The sequence below is a fragment of the Crocodylus porosus genome, unplaced genomic scaffold, assembly GCF_001723895.1.
Source record: "Crocodylus porosus isolate Cpor-Errol unplaced genomic scaffold, CroPor_comp1, whole genome shotgun sequence".
Lineage (NCBI taxonomy): Eukaryota > Metazoa > Chordata > Crocodylia > Crocodylidae > Crocodylus > Crocodylus porosus.
Genome location: NW_017728907.1, coordinates 54,857,481 through 54,875,751, shown reverse-complemented (window position 1 = coordinate 54,875,751; position 18,271 = coordinate 54,857,481). Strand labels below are relative to the sequence as shown.

At 49.8% G+C, this 18,271-nt stretch overlaps 1 protein-coding gene across 1 annotated transcript in view; it reads left to right on the top strand.

Moving 5' to 3' along the window:
- The first annotated feature begins 7,378 nt into the window (after positions 1 to 7,378).
- The window catches only part of CDCP2 (CUB domain containing protein 2), an 18,251-nt gene continuing 7,358 nt past the window's right edge, over positions 7,379 to 18,271 (top strand). Inside the window, exons 1-5 of the mRNA XM_019530633.1 lie at positions 7,379 to 7,424; positions 8,030 to 8,123; positions 10,601 to 10,950; positions 12,294 to 12,635; positions 13,425 to 13,778. Of these exons, the coding sequence (XP_019386178.1) occupies positions 7,379 to 7,424; positions 8,030 to 8,123; positions 10,601 to 10,950; positions 12,294 to 12,635; positions 13,425 to 13,778 (1,186 nt within the window). The remainder of the gene's footprint in view (positions 7,425 to 8,029; positions 8,124 to 10,600; positions 10,951 to 12,293; positions 12,636 to 13,424; positions 13,779 to 18,271) is intronic.

Sequence of the window (18,271 nt, the reverse complement as noted above, 5' to 3'; positions counted from 1 at the left end):
CGTGAGAATCAATTTCTTGCCCATGAGTCACAATCCGTCTTCAATACGTTTTGGTTTTTTTTAGGGAAATTTGCTATCTTTAGTTCTAGCCACCATCTTTCAGAAACAACCGTGCTAGTTAGGCACCATTGCTATTCCACTGAGGTTTAAAATTCAGGTCTGATGGCGGGAGCAAGGAGTTTCTAGTGTTACAAGTGGTTATGGATGCTTCCAGCCAAAATGCCCAGCAGGAATCACCATCAAGGGGCTGGATTTTCTGAAAAAGCTGAGCATCAGACCCTCAAAATGCAGCCCCTTAAAGTGCCTCAGGTTGAGCATCCAAAACATGGGTCATCCAAAAGCACTAGTCATTTGCTTGAAAAATTCAGACTCCAGACCGTCATGGCTTTTTAAGACTAGATCACCTCGAATTTGTCTGTCTGCAAACAGACGTTGGCTTTGTGCCACCATAAAAAGGATTCCCCACTTACAGCTGGGACACCAGTGGCTGTTGTCCCATGGGATTTGGCCCCAGGAGCAACAGAGGCCAGACCCTGTGGGACAACAGCTCTGGTGACATCTCTAGATGCCAGTGAAGCGGATCAGCCATGCCAGGACACATCCCAGCCCAGGTGATCCCATTTCAAATACAACATCTATTTCTGTCTTGTGGCATAAATTAAACGGGGTATTTCTCCCTTAGATGAAACGGCATTTGCATAAAGATTACCGCTTTAAAGATTGCCTTAAATAAATCATGTGCTTCCTGTGCTTTGTAGCACCTTTCTAAGTGGTATGATTCTTGGAGAAACTTCCTCAGCCTGCCCATGTGAGCTTTCTCATTCTCATGGTGCCAACAAGTACTGAACATTTTTGTCTTAAGGCTCAAGAGTCAGCACCCAATTCTGCTCTCATTGTCAGCTCTGTAAATCACTTCCATTGGCTCAAAACAGCTGGAATTAAGCTAAGTGCTTAGAGCAAAAGCTCAAAACAGATTTTCCCCCTATACAACTTGACTGCATGTTATATGTAAGCAGTAAATCCCTCACAAACACGTGCAGCGCTATTGTTGCAGTACACATCGAGTATACGCAGGACACACAGAGACACAGAAGGTAACACATGCATGTCTAAGCAGCGGGTCTGCTTTACAACCTTCTCACATTACATTGCAAAGACTTAAGTTACAGTCACACTCAACTTACTGATGGGTCGGAGGGGAAAATGTTGTTCTCATACCTGCCGGCTGACTTGGTAGCTTCTGCTCAAGATGCTTTGGCAAGTTGAACATTAACAGGAATGAGTTAAAATGAAATGCAGCCACTTCTACTTAAAACGATGCACTCTGGTATATACAAAATGTGTTGCTAACACTCCTCCAGCTATTTATTCAGACTGTTGACTTTATCCAGTCCACCCTCCATAAACAGTGAGACAAATGAGACTTTCATTTCTTTCACTAGGGGTGGGGGAGAGAGAGAGAGAGAGAGAGAGAGAGAGGGGTGGGTTATATAAACTGGATTTGCTTTGTTCTCCTTAAGTCTACTGATGAAACATTACTATGTTCACTCTTAGACAGCAAGGCTTTACATATAATAATCGGCGGGGAGGGGATGTTAAATTATTGCAGGGGTTTTATTTGCATTGGGATGATAATGGCAGTTGTTCTTGTTAAGCAATGTCCGAAGACCACAAGGTCTCCCTCAGAGGTAACACCAATGGAAAATAACATGGGTGAGTGGCTGAGGAATGAACCAAGGAAGCAGGAGACATGGTTTTTATTCCCAGCTCTACCGCTGACCCGCTGTGTGACCTTGTCAAGTAAATTCATGGCCCCCGTGCCTTTGTTTCTCCCACCATTTTCTCAGGACACGGGACAGTTTGTTGCTATCCATCTGCTCAGGGTGCAGTACAATGCAGTCCTGATACCGATTGAGGCCTCTACGGTCTGTCCTGTGAATAACACTGGGAGACATGACATCCGATGTTTTTGGGTTTGCAATATATCTGGCCAGTTCTGCTTTCCAGTAGTGGGCTTCTTCCTCTCCCCATAGAGCAGGGAAGGGTGTCAGGTTTGCAAAGCCATGGGATTGCCTGGAGCTCACCTGGAGGCTATCTGTGTGGACTGGACTTGCAGGTAAGCCCCTTGGGACGGTACAGTTTGGGAAGCCAGGGAAAAAAGAGTGGCTCTATTTGCTCTAGTAATCCTCACTCAGGTTGCATGAGGACAACGATGTCTGACCCGGCAGGAGACATCCACTTTGTTGTACTGCTTGGATGCCTGTAGCTGCAGTTTGACGCTGCTGCAGGCCGCTGCATGGAGATGATGAACTGCACTCACTTCCCCTCTCGTGGCTGGGAGACTGGGAAAGGTTGTGTTGTATCATCCACTGCTTCCACAGCTAGCCCCGTCAGGGAGCTTTTGCCTAGATACCAAAGTGATTCGCAACGGTAATGTCTGGTAGTTTAGAAGTGGGATGACACAAAGACATTGACTCTGAGCCTTGCCTGTGTGTTCCCCAAAGGACGGGGGGAAGCCCAAATGTTTCTCTAGTTTAGGGCCTCTGAGCTCACGTCCATGTCCTGGGATTCACTTGCTCTTGCAGGAAAGCATGAGGCATTCTGGCATACTACGTGGAGGGGTCTTGACTCCCGCAGCTGGAGCTGTACTTCCCGCATAGGGTTCTGGTTTCCTGGACTGTCAAGTACTTCCAGCACAAGGACCCCCTCCGTCACCTGAAGACATGGTGTTACACTGAGCATATGGCCCTTACCAGATGATGCCTCCTTCTGTGACACTTAAACATAGCTGCCCCCTGCATTAGAGTGACATAAGGTGATGTGGGCCCTGGGTTGGGCCTAACACAGCACCAGGTCAAATGCATACCAATAAATGAAAGTTATTAATCTGTTCTTGTTGTTTATGGAGATTAGGCTAGGAAAAAGTCAACAGAGGAGTGACAGCAACAGTCCTGGAGGGGTAGCAATCTGTTTGCAGACAGCTGGAGAGATAAGCCATGCCTGTTAACGCACACAGTGTCACTTAAACATGGGATTTACTGTTTGGACAACACTCTTGTACCCTACACAGAAAGGTTGGTTTTGACCTGGCCCTCGGGAGATCTGGGTTCAACTTTTGGCTATGCCAGGGACGGGCAATTATTTGGGGCGGAGGGCCGCTTACTGAGTTCTGGCAAGCCATCGAGGGCCACGTGACAGGCAGCCAGGGGCAGAAAAATATTAATTTTCTAAATTTTTTAGGGGCTCCGCAGGCTGGACAGAATGGCCTGGTGGGCGGCATCTGGCCCCCGGGCTGCATTTTGCCCACCCCTGGGTTATGCCGTAGGCTTTCCAGGTAACCCTGGCATGCCATCTCTCTGTCTCAGGCACCAAACTGTAAAATGTGGTGACTATTTCCTTTCACCTTCTGCCTGTTTCCACCTGAGCTATCCAGGACAGCAGCTGTCTGCATAAGCAAGTACACTGATTAACAAAATGGGGCCCCGAGTCCTGCCAGGATCTCAGCATGGTCCTGTAATGCAACCGGGGCACGTAGTGCTTGAGAGACAGCGAATGAGCGGACCGCCCTGCCGCCAGGAACATACAGTCCAAGACAGAAAAGAGACAGCGATTAAGAAAGGATGGGATGAATCAGCCACAGGGGCTGAACCTGGGGGTGGCTCAATATTACTCACACCCCCTGTTAGCACCTCTGTATTTCAGTGTAGTCTGTTGAATGGCAGGTCAGGCTGGGGTGATGGTCAGGGCTGGGAAGCCAATTTAAAGTCTTTTTTTTTTTGTATAATCCGTCGGAAACAAATATTTCAGCTCATTTGCCACTAAGTAACCCTGCTTTGTTCTCGCTTTAATGTCCCGAGGTCTCCTCTTTCAGCAGCAGCACATATCAAGGCGTGTTCAGAGGCACTGTGCCCATCACTGGCAGTCTGAGTCCGCTGGGGTGGGAGGGGGTGCTGCAAGACCAGGCCAGAGGCTGTCAGTTGGGGTGCCCTATCTCACTGACATTTAACCAACCAAATCCTGGGGAAACGTTTTCCCTGCTTCCAGGCCCAGCTGTGCAGCACAACAGCCTTCCATTTTTTTTTCGACTGGGAGTATTGATTTTGCAGTTGCTACTAAATAACCAGCCCGACCCTTTGGCAGATAATTGAGCAAGTGCCTCTGTGTCAGAAGATCCCCAAGTCGTTTACACACGTGTTGCACGGCATCTCTGGGAACGGCACTGAAGCACAGTTTCCTTCCAAAATATGGACTAAAATATGTTCTCTGTTTGTCTTGCTTTTATCAACAGTTGGCTTTGTGCAGCGGGTGCCGCAGTATAAATCAAGCTAATTCCTAAGGTACTTCTCCGCGTTAAGTCTGAAATTCCCATTTTGGTTCACTGTCTTGCATTGTGAACTAAATTATTTTCATAGCCCCTTCAGGGCGCATTGTCAGCCCAGACTGACTGCAGTTAGACACCATATCTGCAACATTAATATCTCTTCTAAATATAGTGTATTGGCAAGGTATCTGGTATAGTGTAAATCCTAGGGACATTTGATCCAGATCATTAAAACTGAGTGAAGGAAGCAAGGAATAGATCAAGTTACTAATTCAAACAAGCAATGAATTATTCATTCCACTATTAATTCTCCCGCCCTCCTGCTTTTTATTTTCTTTCTCTCCTTCCCCCCCTACCCCGCCCAGAGAGACAGCTTTGAAAATACTCTTGCTCCTTCATGACGGGAGATTTGTTTGCCTGGTATCACAGCACTATCTGAGGATGCAGCATATTCACATCAGGTGTCTGGTGGCAATAACTTTCTGGTGTGTAACAAATAGGGTGAATGCCAAGAAAGGTAAGGATCTGTTCAGCTCTTCTCCACACCAGGCTGAAGTGACTCCTTTACGTTTGGACTTTGACTCCCAGCTTGGGTAATAGTTACAGGATGCTGGCAGTAGGTATGACCAGCTGGCAGTGGGTTTGCGTTAACGATGCCTGTTTCTCTGGCCTTAATGTTTTGTTGGATGTATCAATATTTCACGTTGTTTCAGCTCCTGATCCTGGAAGCCCCCAACAGTCCTTACCTTCATACGACTAGCTCATAGGCAGTAACAGCACCCATTTTTATAGTCTGTGATTGCAGGTCGGGACTTATTATTGTGCATTAGTCTTTTTTTAAAACTGGATTTACTCATTTCTGTGCCTTCTTTAGTGACTGCTCGCTGTATGGATAGCGTAACGTTTGTAGATGCAGCACAGGGCAGCACTGCTGCTTATTCCTTAGTAATCAAGAGTTACTTCGGCATCTGTCCCTTCTCTTGCCCAGGTACAGGGGAGGGTGAGAGGTTATGAATGGACTGTTTGAAGTACAGGGGGGCAGCCGAAAGGACTCTCCTGAAGTTATTGGACTGGGGTAGTTACAGATGAAGGATGGGATATGCTACCTTGCATGCAGGTCTTATGCGGGACAGCCCCTGCCTGGCAGCACTTGTGCTGTTTCGGTTGAATCGTCTCACCTGCTTGTGCAACAGAGCTTAAGGGCTGGCTCTGCCGAAATCAGTGGGACTAGGATGATTTCTACCAGCTGGTTACAAAGCAGGAGGGCAGTTGTGGCTTTGATTTTAGAGCATAGAAATGTCACATTTGACCTCCATGGCTAAAATCCTGTTGCATTATCTGTAAGCACTGGCCGCATATCTGTACGTGGGTTTTTGGCCTGACGGTGGCTCTTTTTTCGTGCTGGCCATAGGATCAGATGGTTAAGAAGCTGCTTGCTTGTTTTGGGGGCTGCACTTTTATTTCGCTTAAGCTTGGCAGTCTGGTTATCTCAGGGTCATGGTCCGGGTAGTCTTCTGACACACGTGTTGGCAATTACAAACCCCTCTCTGCTCACTTCTCTAGATAAGTTCTGGGGAGAGTCCCAGAGGAAATGTCAGACAGAACTGGTGAGATTTTGTAGAGCTGGAAGTTGATAGCTCGGTTTTCTGGTTAAACTAGCTAGGAGGACCCACACTCTCCCAAAAGGTTGAGGACATCAGATACCTCTTGTAAAGACTTCAGTGAATCCTAATATTTGGCTCTGGAGGAGCAGCTCAGCAAAGTTTGAGGCCGTTTTGGTGCAGAGTTGTAGTTCTAGCTTGTTTCTAAAAGGACTGAGGATGTGAATCTCTCTAAGGATTAGGCCTCATAAATTTGTTACGTATACTCAGTGCTGCCTGGGCTTCTCCAAAAATTGCTTTCCCCATAGAGGCAGTTTCTACAGATGCGTGAGCTCTGAGGGGTTTCTCTACCCTGTTTTCTCTACCCTGTTTTCTCTACCCTGTTTGGTTCAGAGAAGGACCTGAGGATTTGGATGCTCTTAGGTTGGAGGGCATTGTACAATCTGTGTCTCCCAATGGAGTGATGGAGCCAGAAGCATGCAAAGAGTGGAGTAAAGTAGTTGAGCTTAACTCCCTTGAGATTCAAGGGAGTTGGCTTCTGATTCAAGGAACAGGCAAAGATCTGCTCTCCCTTCAAGAAGCCGGTAAGCACAGGAGGCATCCAGCTCCTTCAAGGGTCCATCCCAGCTCTAGGCTATTGCCTTGCTGGGAGATCATGGAGTGGGTACAGATTTGGAGCTGCTGCTTTGCCAGTCTGTGTTTATTTCCAGCACACATATAGTTCCCATATTTGGGGAACGGATCAAAGGAGTAAAGGCAGTAGTGCCTGTCCAGATGCAGTGCCAGGCCCCAAGTGGTACCAAAACCATCTCTCTGTCCAGCTTCCAGCACATGGCAGCATCCCAGCACGGCTGGACTCCAAAGAGCTTGGTAAGAGCCTGCCTCTGAGCTATCAATCAAAACCTCCGGTGGACTGGGGCATCAACACCCTCTGGACTCGAACTACCCAGGTCTGTTGGTGCTGGTCAAATGGGTCATGATCCTGCGTCATTCTGCTGTACTGTTACAGACCGTGTCTAATATTAATTAGCTCCTAGGAGACTCAGCTGGGATTGGAGGCCCGCTGCACTCGGCGGAGGCGCTTGCTGCCCCAAGAGCTTGCAGGCTACACTGAGGTGAAACACCAGCATGGAGGGGCCAGATCGCTGACTCTCAACCAGGGGCTGAGGCACCCTGGGGTGCCTTGAGATCTTTCCGAGGGTGCCACACAATGTTAGCACTGTTAGGTGTGCAAGCGTGATTCACAAGATAAACCCTGAGATTTCGAATAGGAATCCATTCTCGCCACGTTCTGCTCTGCTGGGGTCTTTCCGAATTCTTTGCGGCAGAAGAATTACTCTAGTATTTTTCTGCAGTCAAAAATAAGTGCAAACTAAGAGCTGGCATTTCTTGAGGGGAGCCCCGAGTCTATGAGAAGTGCCTTTAATCTAAAAAAGGTTGCGAACCATTGAGCTAAATGGCTTACCCCAGCAGTCATTGGCAGAGCCAGGCTGAGAACTCGGGTCTGCTGCCTCTCAATCCTATGAAGCACCTGCCCTCTGCTCTGCAAATTGGAAGAAATCCAGTAGGATGCAACAAATTCCCCCTTGCTCCAAAGAGCTAGCATGCAGTGCTGACTGCTTAGAAGACATTGTCCCTTATTGCACTCACTTAAGTACTTCAAAGCATAGAGCTATTCATTGATCAGTGGCTGTCTGTGCATTGAACTAGTAACCCCTCTTGCAGGCTCCCCTCTTAGAGAGTTATCTAAATAACATTGTTCTTTTAATGCCTTCCTTCTGTTACTTCACTGCCTGTCCCTGGTAATTACCACCAGGGATTGAGTGGTGTGTACACGCACACACAAACACACTTTAACTGTTTGCCTTGTGCTTGGTGCAGTGCCTACTTCCACTGAGACCCTCCTTCCTGCAGAGTTCACAGCACCAGAGCGGGTGTTGAAAAGCCAGGTGCAATGGCTGGCTATTGATTTGCAATAGACTTTGCTCGGATAGATAGCACGCAGACTTGTTAAGGAATCTACACATGTCCCTTTGAGGGCAAAAAAGGGTCTGTCTTTGCTTCCAGCTATGATGTACCTGCTTCCCATACCCCCATATTTATCTAGTCCGTAAGACTGAGCTGCAGGTTCCCCCCTCCTTTACCACCCCGACTTCTTATTTTATAGTAACTATGCCTTGGGATAAAGATTTCATTAGAAAATCAATCTGTACACACATAACTCATTGTTAAATGAATCAAGCACTCAACCTTGATTTCTTTGAGCTTGAATTTTAAGATACCACCAAGAAATATGTTTTTTTCCACCGGCATATTAGCATTCGAGGGGTGAAGGTTAAAAGGCTGCTGATGAAGCTGGTAGGCCTGAGTTCTGACCCATTTTGGCAATGAGTTCTCATGCCCCAGGTCCAGGGTTTGCATGCCTTTTTCAGACAAGCTCTCTCTTTGGACCTGGCTTCGGTCCAGTGTACTTCCATCGGTATAGAGATACATGCAGTACTAGGTAAAACTAAGTGGTCCTGTCCTCTTTCGGTCTGCTGGAGAACTCAAGTGAGCCATTCATATGCTGGCTGTGTGATGGGGTCTCAGGACAGGTTTTTATGGTTCTTGGTGCTTCGTGATTCCCGATGTACTAAAAAGATCCTTTGCCCGTGCAGCCGGAGACAGCTAAGGTGAGGAGGAATGGCTCCCGGCTGTTCATTCAGAACAGCACCCTTCTGCCTGGTGGAGATCTCATTCATCAAGAGATGCTGCTCATAATGTTGTCCACACGGCCAGTCTTTGCCTCCCAGGGAGGTGGTGGGTCCTGGAGTGTGAAAGCAGCTTGCCCGCCAGGTTGCAATTTAGGCCTGTGTGTCTATTACTTGCAAATTTGATCAACAGTTTTTTTTTCCCCTAGCAAAAAGTAAAGACAGATGTGGCACAAAGGGCCACACACAGGCTCGTTTCCTCCAGGAAAATTTCAAGCAAGTAGAATGAGTTTTTTAACATGAAAAGCAATCTTGCATCACTGTGCGCATCCATCCACAGGAGAAGTAGCAGTTGCGAAGGAGGGAGGGCCCTGTGATTCAGATGAGAGGTGTGAAGAAAGGAATTGTGAAGTGAGGGTGGCGGGAAGAGGGGAGAAGGGAGAAAGGACAGAGCAGCGTACAAACACTGACCAAAAGCAAATAATTTGAATCGCTGCTGCGTTTCGTACCAGTAAATAGCCAGGGAGCAGCAGCCTCAGCCCCAGACTGCGTTCTGCTCTCGAAACCCACCTCTGGGCCTCCGATCCCTTCAGGCCAAGGTATGCTACAAGCAAAGACTCATAGAAAACGAGGGCTGGAAGGGACCTCAGGAGGTCACATCTAGTCCAACCCCTGCTCAAAGCAGGACCAGCCCCAACTACACCATCCCAGCCAGGGCTTTGTCAAGCCAGGCCTTTAAAACCTCCAAGGATGGAGATTCCCCCACCCCTCTGGGGAGCCTGTCCCAGTGCTTCACCACCCTCCTAGTGAGAAAGTTTTTCCAAATACAAGCAGTCCTCAGACTTACGACGCAAGTGGTTCCTGAAAACCAAGTCTTAAGTCAAAATGTTGCAACTCAGAACCAATTTTCTCATAAGAAACAACGTTATAAACGGGGGGTTGGTTCCTGAACCAAGGCCTGGTACCCGATTTTCACCAAAAATACCCCAGAATTTTGTAATCGATCAATTATAGCTGAGTAATATAGCTACACTAATGCATTTATATTGTAAATAACAATCATATTGGTTTGGAAGGACTTCCTTGAGGTGACTTTGCTGGACTTTTTGAAGGGTTCTTGGCTGGATTCTTCTCGGGAGTCCTGGCTGCAGGCTTTTCTGGAGTCTCATCTGCTTTTTTAAAGAAAGCGTCCCAGGAAGTTTGCACAGACGTTCTCCAGGGGGATGGAGGACGCAGCGAACTTGTTCACTGGTGTGGCGTCACGTCAGATTAAGCGTTGTAAAGTCAAAATTGACGTCATAAAGTCGAGACAGGGTGTCAATTTAGAAACGTTGTAAGTGCAAAACGTTGTAACTCAAAACGTAGTAAGCTGAGGACTGCCTGTATCCAGCTTAAATGTCCCTTGCTGCAACATGAGCCCATTGCTCCTTGTTCTCTCATCTGTCACCGCCGAGAACAGGCCAGCCCCATCCTCTTTCGAGCCCCCCTTCAGGGAGTTAAAGGCTGCTGTCAAATCCCCCTTCAGTCTTCTCGTCTGCAGAATAAATCAGCCCAGTCCCTCAGCCTCTCCTCCTCAGCCATGTGCCCCAGCCCCATCACCATTGTCATTGCCCTCCGCTGGACTCGCTCCAACTTGTCCACGGTCTTTCTGTAGTGGGTGGCCCAAAGCTGGACACAGGACACTAGATGTGGCCTCACCGGGGCAGAACAGGAGGCAATCATTTTCTTTCCTTGATTTTTTTTTTTTTTGGCAATGCTCTTATTCATGCAGCCCAGGACGCCGTTAGCCTTGTTGGCAACAAGAGCACCCTGCTGACTCATACAGCGTGACAGTCTGTACAGAAATCACTCTGCCCACCACTGAAATGAGTCACCTTTCAGGCAACACACGGCTGCTGCTTAAGAGGACAAGGCAACCGGGGACTCTGGAGATTCACAGGGCAGTCGCATATTCTGCTGTTTTTACCTGAATTGTTGTTGCTTTCTACAGGTGTCAAATGTGGGGGAGTGCTCTCAGCTCTGCACGGCAATTTCTCCAGCCCTAATTTCCCCGGACTCTACCCCTATGACACCGAATGTACATGGCTCATCGTGGTCACAGAAGGCTCCTCGGTCTTGCTAACCTTCAGCCACTTTGACCTGGAGTATCACAACCGTTGCGACTATGACTACATCAAAATCTACAATGGGGCCAGCAAGGACCAAGGGAATCTCCTGGGGACGTTCTGCGGCAAGAGTTCCCCCCCGCAGTTCACGTCTTCCTGGCACGTCATGTCCATCATCTTCCACTCGGACAAGCATGTGGCCAGTCACGGCTTCTCCGCAGCTTACCAGAAAGGTTAGGAAAGGCGTTGCGTGGAGTTTCCTCCAGAAGCTCACGAGTTCAAATGTATTGGTGAAAACCTTCCAGGTTTGCTCTGTAGCGCTGGGCACAGAGCGACTGTAACAAGAGCAGTGTTGAAGGAAACAGGATCCACCAAAGAATTTCACAGCATGAAATGATTAGGGATAGGAAGACGCCCCCCCAGCCCCCAGTAGATCGGCTCTACGCATGAATCCAGCCTTTCCGAGGCCTCTGGATGAGCTCTAGTGAAGATGCCCCAAAATCAGTTGCAAGGCTTGTCTATCCAGCTCAAAGTGCTGTTCTGAACTGAAAGGGGACCTGGTAAAATCACAGGGCTCTGGGGGCAATTATAGTCAGTTTTCCATGGAAAGGATGTTTTTCCTAACTGCCAGCCAGCAGTTTCACCCTCTGAGTCAAACTGGGTCCTTCCCTCCTCCAACTTCTGCAGAAAAGTTCTGCAATGTATTATTCCAGGGTTGCCCAAACGTCCAGCCCCACTGACAGGCTGGGTCAGTGACCCAGGATCAGTCCCCGGGCCAGATACCATGTGGGGCTTGTCCGTGAATGTGATCTGCACACCCAGATCCGGCCACGTGCTGGCCTGACCCCACGTTCCTGGCTCCGGCTGCACGCTGGCACAAAGGCCACATTCTCCAGCCCGTGGGGCTCCTCAGGGGTTCAGAAATTTGGCAGAAGGGACATGGCAATTAACATTGCCACTGCCCCAGATGTCTGGACCCTTGGGGCAGATGACTCAGCTCCACAGGCCAGGGGTTGAACACCCTTGTATTATACCTGTGCCATTAACAGGACGCCAAGGGATAGCCGAGAGCAGAATTTGGCCCCGTAGTGTGAAATTAATGAGCAATGCCATTAATTGTGCAGAAGCATCATGTGACAGACAATTTTACATTGTAAGAAACAGGACCAGTACCAGGGCTGGAGCCATAGGAGTGTGTCGGTATAGCAGAGTCCCTGAATTAACACCTGAGCCTGTCTCCAAGCATATGCACTATAAATGAGTTGCTGTGATGTCAAGCCTTTGGTCATTGCCCGTCTCCCATAAATTAGGGACCGCCTACGTTTTCGTTCCTAGTTACGCTGTCGACCAGTACGACCTTGCCTCAGTTTCCAGAGGAGGTAAAGCATGCTCTGCTCTGCTGGCTTGGCACGGAGCCTCTTTCCTTGCTGGAATGGGAGGTAGCATCATGGTCTTCCCCACTTTCTGAAGCTGGGACATACGCCTGGCTCCTCTACGCCCAAGCTCGGGGCTTTCTGCTTTCCTCTTGCTTTGTCTCAATGCCTGCTATGTGCAACAGGACTGTGTTTGTTTCCAGATGTTTGCGGAGGGGTGCTCACAGGCCTTTCCGGAGTCATTACAAGCCCCGATTACCCAGAGAATTACCCCAACAATGCCGAGTGCCACTGGATCATCCAGGCAGCTCCAAACTCTGTTGTCAAGCTGGTCTTCATTGACTTGCAGATGGAAAACAACGTGGCATGCAACTTTGATTACGTGGCCATCTTCGATGGGCCCACCCTGGGGGACGCGCACCTCAGCCGCTACTGCGGGAACATGGAGCCTCCTGATATCATCTCTTCCACCCACGAGCTCCTGGTGGTCTTCAAGTCAGACTTCAATATAGGAGGCCGAGGCTTCAAGGCCTACTTTTACTCAGGTATGGACAAACCCTGATGCCAGGTGAGTTTCCAGTATTGTGGGATGCCCTCTGTCCCTTCCCCTGCTCTCCTGGGCCATCAACCCTGGGTGTATGTCTCAGAAAAGGGGTAGAGCTTTGCTGCTTCTCCACCAGGTCACCACTGGTAGGTTTTTCCCTAGCCCCGCTAACTGCAGCATCTGAGCACCTCCCACTTCTGTGCCTGTTCCCTTCCTGCCCCTCTGTGGGTTCAGGAACTTCACTGTACAGATAATGAACCGAGGTGCCAGGAGGTAAAGTGACATGCCCAAGTTCACACGAGGAACCTGTGGCAGAGGCAGGAGCTGAACCCAGAGCTCTGGCTTCTAGTCAAGTGCCTTAACAGCAAGATCATCCGCTCCCCTTGTCCCCTTCGAGTCAATGAAAAAGCTCCCATGGACTTCAACAGGGCAACACCAGCCCATGACGCCTTTGCGCCTCCGCAAACCTGTAGGTGTGCAGAAGTGGGAGAATGAGCCTTTTTCCTTCGCTGTTTGAGTATTGAACATCCCTGACAAAAAGCCTGCTTGTGCTAATTATCATCATGATTTTTTACATCCTCGGCAGTCTGCCACCATCGTGCAATGTCTTCTGTCCCCGCTGGCTCCTTGAACACACAGAGCATGTGGCTATGAGGTGTCAATGTAGAAACAAGTACGGTTGCAACAGATTTTAGGCAAAAAGCAAGTGAACTGCCCCCAGCAATCCTGACAGCCTCCCTGGGCTTGGGTTGGTTTGGTAAAGCGCTTTCCCCCTTTCTTTTCTACCCAGCCGAATGCCAAGAAGTCTACACAGCCGTCAAAGGGAATTTCTCCAGCCCTCAGTATCCCAACTTTTACCCCAACAATATCAAATGTCAGTGGACCATCCAGCTGCCCCCAGGATACCGAATCAAAGTCTTCTTCCTGGACTTGGATCTGGAGGGACGGAACAGCCTGACAGATGGCTGTGATTACGACCATCTGGCAGCGTTTGATGGAGGCAATGAGAAGGCTTCCCTGCTGGGGAAGTGGTGTGGGAGAGAGATGCCATCTCCCATAATCTCCAGTGGAAACAAACTGCTGTTGGTCCTCCACACAGACAGGAACACAGCCAACAGGGGGTTCTCGGTAGTGTATATTGGAGGTAAGGCAGCACTCGGTGCGTGGAGCTGTTTTTTCCTCTTCCTGTGGGTGTGCTGCTAGTGCTTATTCTTTTGCTATGACATTTTGGATGGGTTTCAGGGCAAAGCAGCCCTGAATCCCGAGTACGGAGACAGCCAGGGAAAATTAGACAGCTTTGAGTTCCAAAACTGAACGCATCTTTGTGCACTCGCATTCGTGCCCTGGACTTGCACTAATTGCACATGCAAACCAGGCAGAGGCAGGGAGACGTGTAACCGGCTCTTTGCATGTGCAGTTAGTTACCCAGCTGGACCTTTGCACTCCTAGCAAGCGCACATGGATTAGGCACTCAGCTGTTCATGCCTCTCCGGGTGGAAGTGAGTGCAGTGCGCCACAGGGTTGGTCAAACTCTGTTTTGGATAGGTGTTAGGATGCTAGTCGGGTCCCATCGCACCCAACCCATTAGCCGTTAAGCTTTGTCAGTCATAGCAAAGCCCAGTGCTGCCTACGGCTCAGTGTCTCTAGGCATTTGCTTGAGGTGCATGCCCTGCCTAGCACCTCTTCGAAGGGCTGAGACCTCCTGTGCCCACTGCTTGGCCCAGGGGTCCTCAGCCTGTGACTCACAGGCAACATCGAGATCCCCTGACAGTGTTTATGGGGCCACAGTGAATTTTGCTTGCACTGACTGCGTGTTTCTTCAGAGACAGCAATGTCTGATGTTGCCTGCGGGGCATCATGTGCTCAGCACTGCTCCCCATGGGGTGGTGAAGTCGGGGGACCCCGGATTAGATTTGGAGATCGGTGCAGACCCCTAAGCTTGGTGCTTGCTTAAATGCCTGCTCTCCCAGAGCGCTGGCCTTGTGGGTGCTCTGGCTTAGGAGTTTACCTCTTCAGGTGCACGAGCGGTGTCTGCTCAGGGGCTCCAGGGGTGTCCGTCTTCAGGCGGACACCAGGTTCGGAAAGGTCCCTAACACAACTGCTCTGTACTTTATGTGGTGCAAGAAAACAATTTCTCTCTCTCTCAGACTCACTCACTCACTGTATTTCCTGCCTCAGTTTCCCTGTCATTCCTGACCATGCTTTGGGATTTGATCAGAATCTGCTACAGCGTCCAGGATCCCGCCTCCCTCCTGCAGCTCCAACTCCTCTGAATCATGGGCCCTCTTCCTTTTGCACCTGGTTTCCTCCTCCTCGCTCCTTAAAATGGCTGGTATCCTCCCTTGCCCGGCTCCCACTCCTTGCTACCATGTTCCCCCCACCAATCTGTTGCTCAGTTTCTAGCCTAGATGGCAGAACCTGTCTTCTGCACCCCCAGCACAGTGGTTCTCAACCAGCTTCATAACAGGACCCATTTGTAGACGTCAGTGGCCCCTCCTGACCTAGTAAGTAGTTTAAGTAGAAAACACACATGTAAGATGGCCCCAAAATACTTATTATACACTACAGGCTAGAGCAGCTCAACAGTCTTAATTTTAAAGACAGAAATCAACATCAACAGGAAAACATTAACAGCAATATCAACATGTAGCTCTTCATTACTCTCAAGTGACATTCATCACTGTGCAATTTGCACAGTGCAAATTCCCGCTGCCCCCCAGTCCCAACCCACAGCTTCCCAGCACTGCTGGTGCCCCTCGCTCCCGACTTGCAGCCCCCTGGCCCTGCTGGTGCCCTTCACTCCCAACACACTTCCCTCTGCCCCAAGGCCTCAGCTCCCCAGTGTGTGGGGCAGCGTGTGTGTGGGGGAAAAAGGGGGGATATGTGTGGGGCATGCAGGGGCCTGCACCCCCCCCCCCAGACTAGTAGATTTGTGCACTGACAGCAGGCACGGGGCTACAGCCTGGCACATGCACGTGGCATGTACACACAGGCACATGGCACCCACTTCCCCAGCTCCAAGCAGCCCCTTGCAGGCTGGATGTTTGCCAGGGTGCAAGGGGAAACCCGCGGTTTCCCACGTTTTTCTCCTTTAAAGGAGATAAATCGATGATTTTCTGCATTTCCCCCTGTTTTTCCATGATAGTTTATGACCCTTTCATATATTCTTATGACCCACTTTTGGGTCGTGACCCATGGGTTGAGAAATGCTGCTCTAGCATACCCATGCCACTGCCAAGGGAGACCCGTTCAAACGTCAATGAGTTGTGACAGCCCCCAGCTCAGACAGGGCCACGTGGCTAATCCACTGAGGGCCCATTTCCCACTCCCCCAAACGGGCTCTAGAAACAGTTTAACTCCTTGAAGTTAGCACAAGACGAAACAGGTAAACCGAGTCCCCTGCCATGTGGCATACAAATAACACAGACATCTTCCACGTTCCCCTCAACAGGAAATATTTCTGCTTTCGTGACGTCAGCTGGGAGTCAGAACGGGAAGGACACGTTTTAAAAATGAAGACTGTGGGAAACAGTGCCCCTGTTCACTGCTCAAGGGCTCCAGACCCTTCCCAGCTCTCAGCCAAAGCATAAGGTCACATTCATGCCGGGCGCCTGCTCACCTAGGGAGCTCTGCCAGAGATGAGTTCAGCCAACACAGTGCATAGACGAGTGGCAAACTATGACCAGAAAACACAGTATTTCCTTCCCGTGCACCCAAGCCTGATCTTCCTCTGCTACTTATTTACCACTGTAGCTTTTACAGTAAAAGACTTCCTTTTTTATTCTATAAATACTGCCCTTACCCTGACAGGCATCCTATGAATGCCTTATACCAAGGTCCCCAGTGCCCTCTTGCCCGTGGTGAGCTCTCAGAAGCCAGGTCCGCAGGCGAGGGCTCTGGAGGAGACGCCGATGGATGGCCATTTTTCTTGCAGGGCCCTAAGGGGGGTTTCTTGTACCAGGCTCAGAGCCACATCGGCACCGGCTGGTGCTGGAGAGGGGATACTGGGCTAGATGGACCATGAGCATGAGCCAGCTTGGCAGTTTCATCGCTCCTGCGGGGGGGTCACAGCCTAGCGGCAGCATGGCTTGGCTGCCTGGTTGGAGCTTTTTGAGGTTGGGCTTTGCTCTGAATTCTTGCTGGAGGCCGTGGCTTACTAACCCAGCTGTAAAGCGGTCTGGGGTTATTAGGACTGAGTTGTCAAAGGCAACCAGATACGATGCTGGCCACATCGGGTGTCATTCAAATGTCAGTGAGTTGTGACAGCCCCCAGACCACCAGCAGTGACGTGCCCAATGTGGGACCTACCTGAGGTGGACCTTTGACTTTGTAATGCATTCTCCCTTGTCCTGGCAGTCCACTCTTGGAGCTGGCACCCAGAGTAAGGCTGAATTGCTCTGACTTGTGTTGTGCAGGAAGTCAGCTCCTGCAGCTTTACGTGTCACCTGAAGTGTCACAATGGGACCTGGCTGAACCTGCTCTTGCATTATGATTTATGTCAGCCAGGCCACCTATATCTGCAGGGGCATCTCCTGCCCTCCAAACAGCTTGGAGCTAAGAGAACAAGCTCCATCAGGAGACTATTTTTCCTGACCTTCAACGACCATGAGCAGTCGCAACGTGACTCCCCTTGCGCGTCCTGCCGGGAGGTCTATCTAGACCTCAGCAAGCGTTTCGCACCCTCCTGGAACGGTCTCTTGGGCATAAATTGTCCCACGTACTTCGTGTTCGGGGGGCAGATTTTATTTGCCAAGCCATTCAAGTAACACAGCGTTACCAACAAGTGTCAAGTCTTTGGAACGGGCTCAAATCAGCTTAGTCTCTCTTGCAAGTTAAAAAAACCCAATCACGGCTTTGGCAGGCATCGTTTTTCCAGCTGCAAGTTCAAAGCTACGGAGATGGTGGGTGGGAGGATCAGCCCCACGCTCCCTCTCTGTACAGTGCTCCTCATATATTTGTCAACCTTTGCGCCTCCTCAAAAGCTGGCAAATTTATGGTATTTGCTGTATTTCAAGATAATTGCGTTCGAGCTGACCTGGGTGTCGGGGGATGATTCATACCCTATTTCTGCACAAGATGATCCTCTCTGGGTATGCAGGAGGCTACTAGTAAAGGAGCAGCCTGCTGTGTGTTTGCAGATGGGACTAGCACGGTGTGTGCTTTGCCCGTGCGGTGAAACGACACGTGTTAAGTAACCAAGTTGGAGGTGGAGAAGAGCAGCCACTGCTACTGTTGCTGTCGTCAAGGTGGAGCCCGGGTTGTGATTACAAACCTGATGTGTGCAGGGTTTTATAACCCAGCCGCGGAAGTTAATTCCTGTTCAAACTTGGTGCAACGAACAAACCGCAGTGTTTGCTGGTGCCCCCAGCGCAGGAGCCTCCTGGGCTCTGCTGCCCACCATTCGCTAGCAAGGGCTGGCTGTTTTCGGACACGGCCGTGACTGTAAAATCGTCGGCTTCATCTCGTTTTGCAACCGTTGCATCAGCTTCCTCCGTGCTGGTCGGATTCGGGGAAGACCCCGTGCAGACAGAGGAGGGAGGATGGTGGGAGTCAGAAGATGCTTCTAATTTCTGCTCTGCCCCAGACTTTCTTTGTGACCTGAAATGACTCACTTAGCCACCCTGGGTCTCAGGTGAT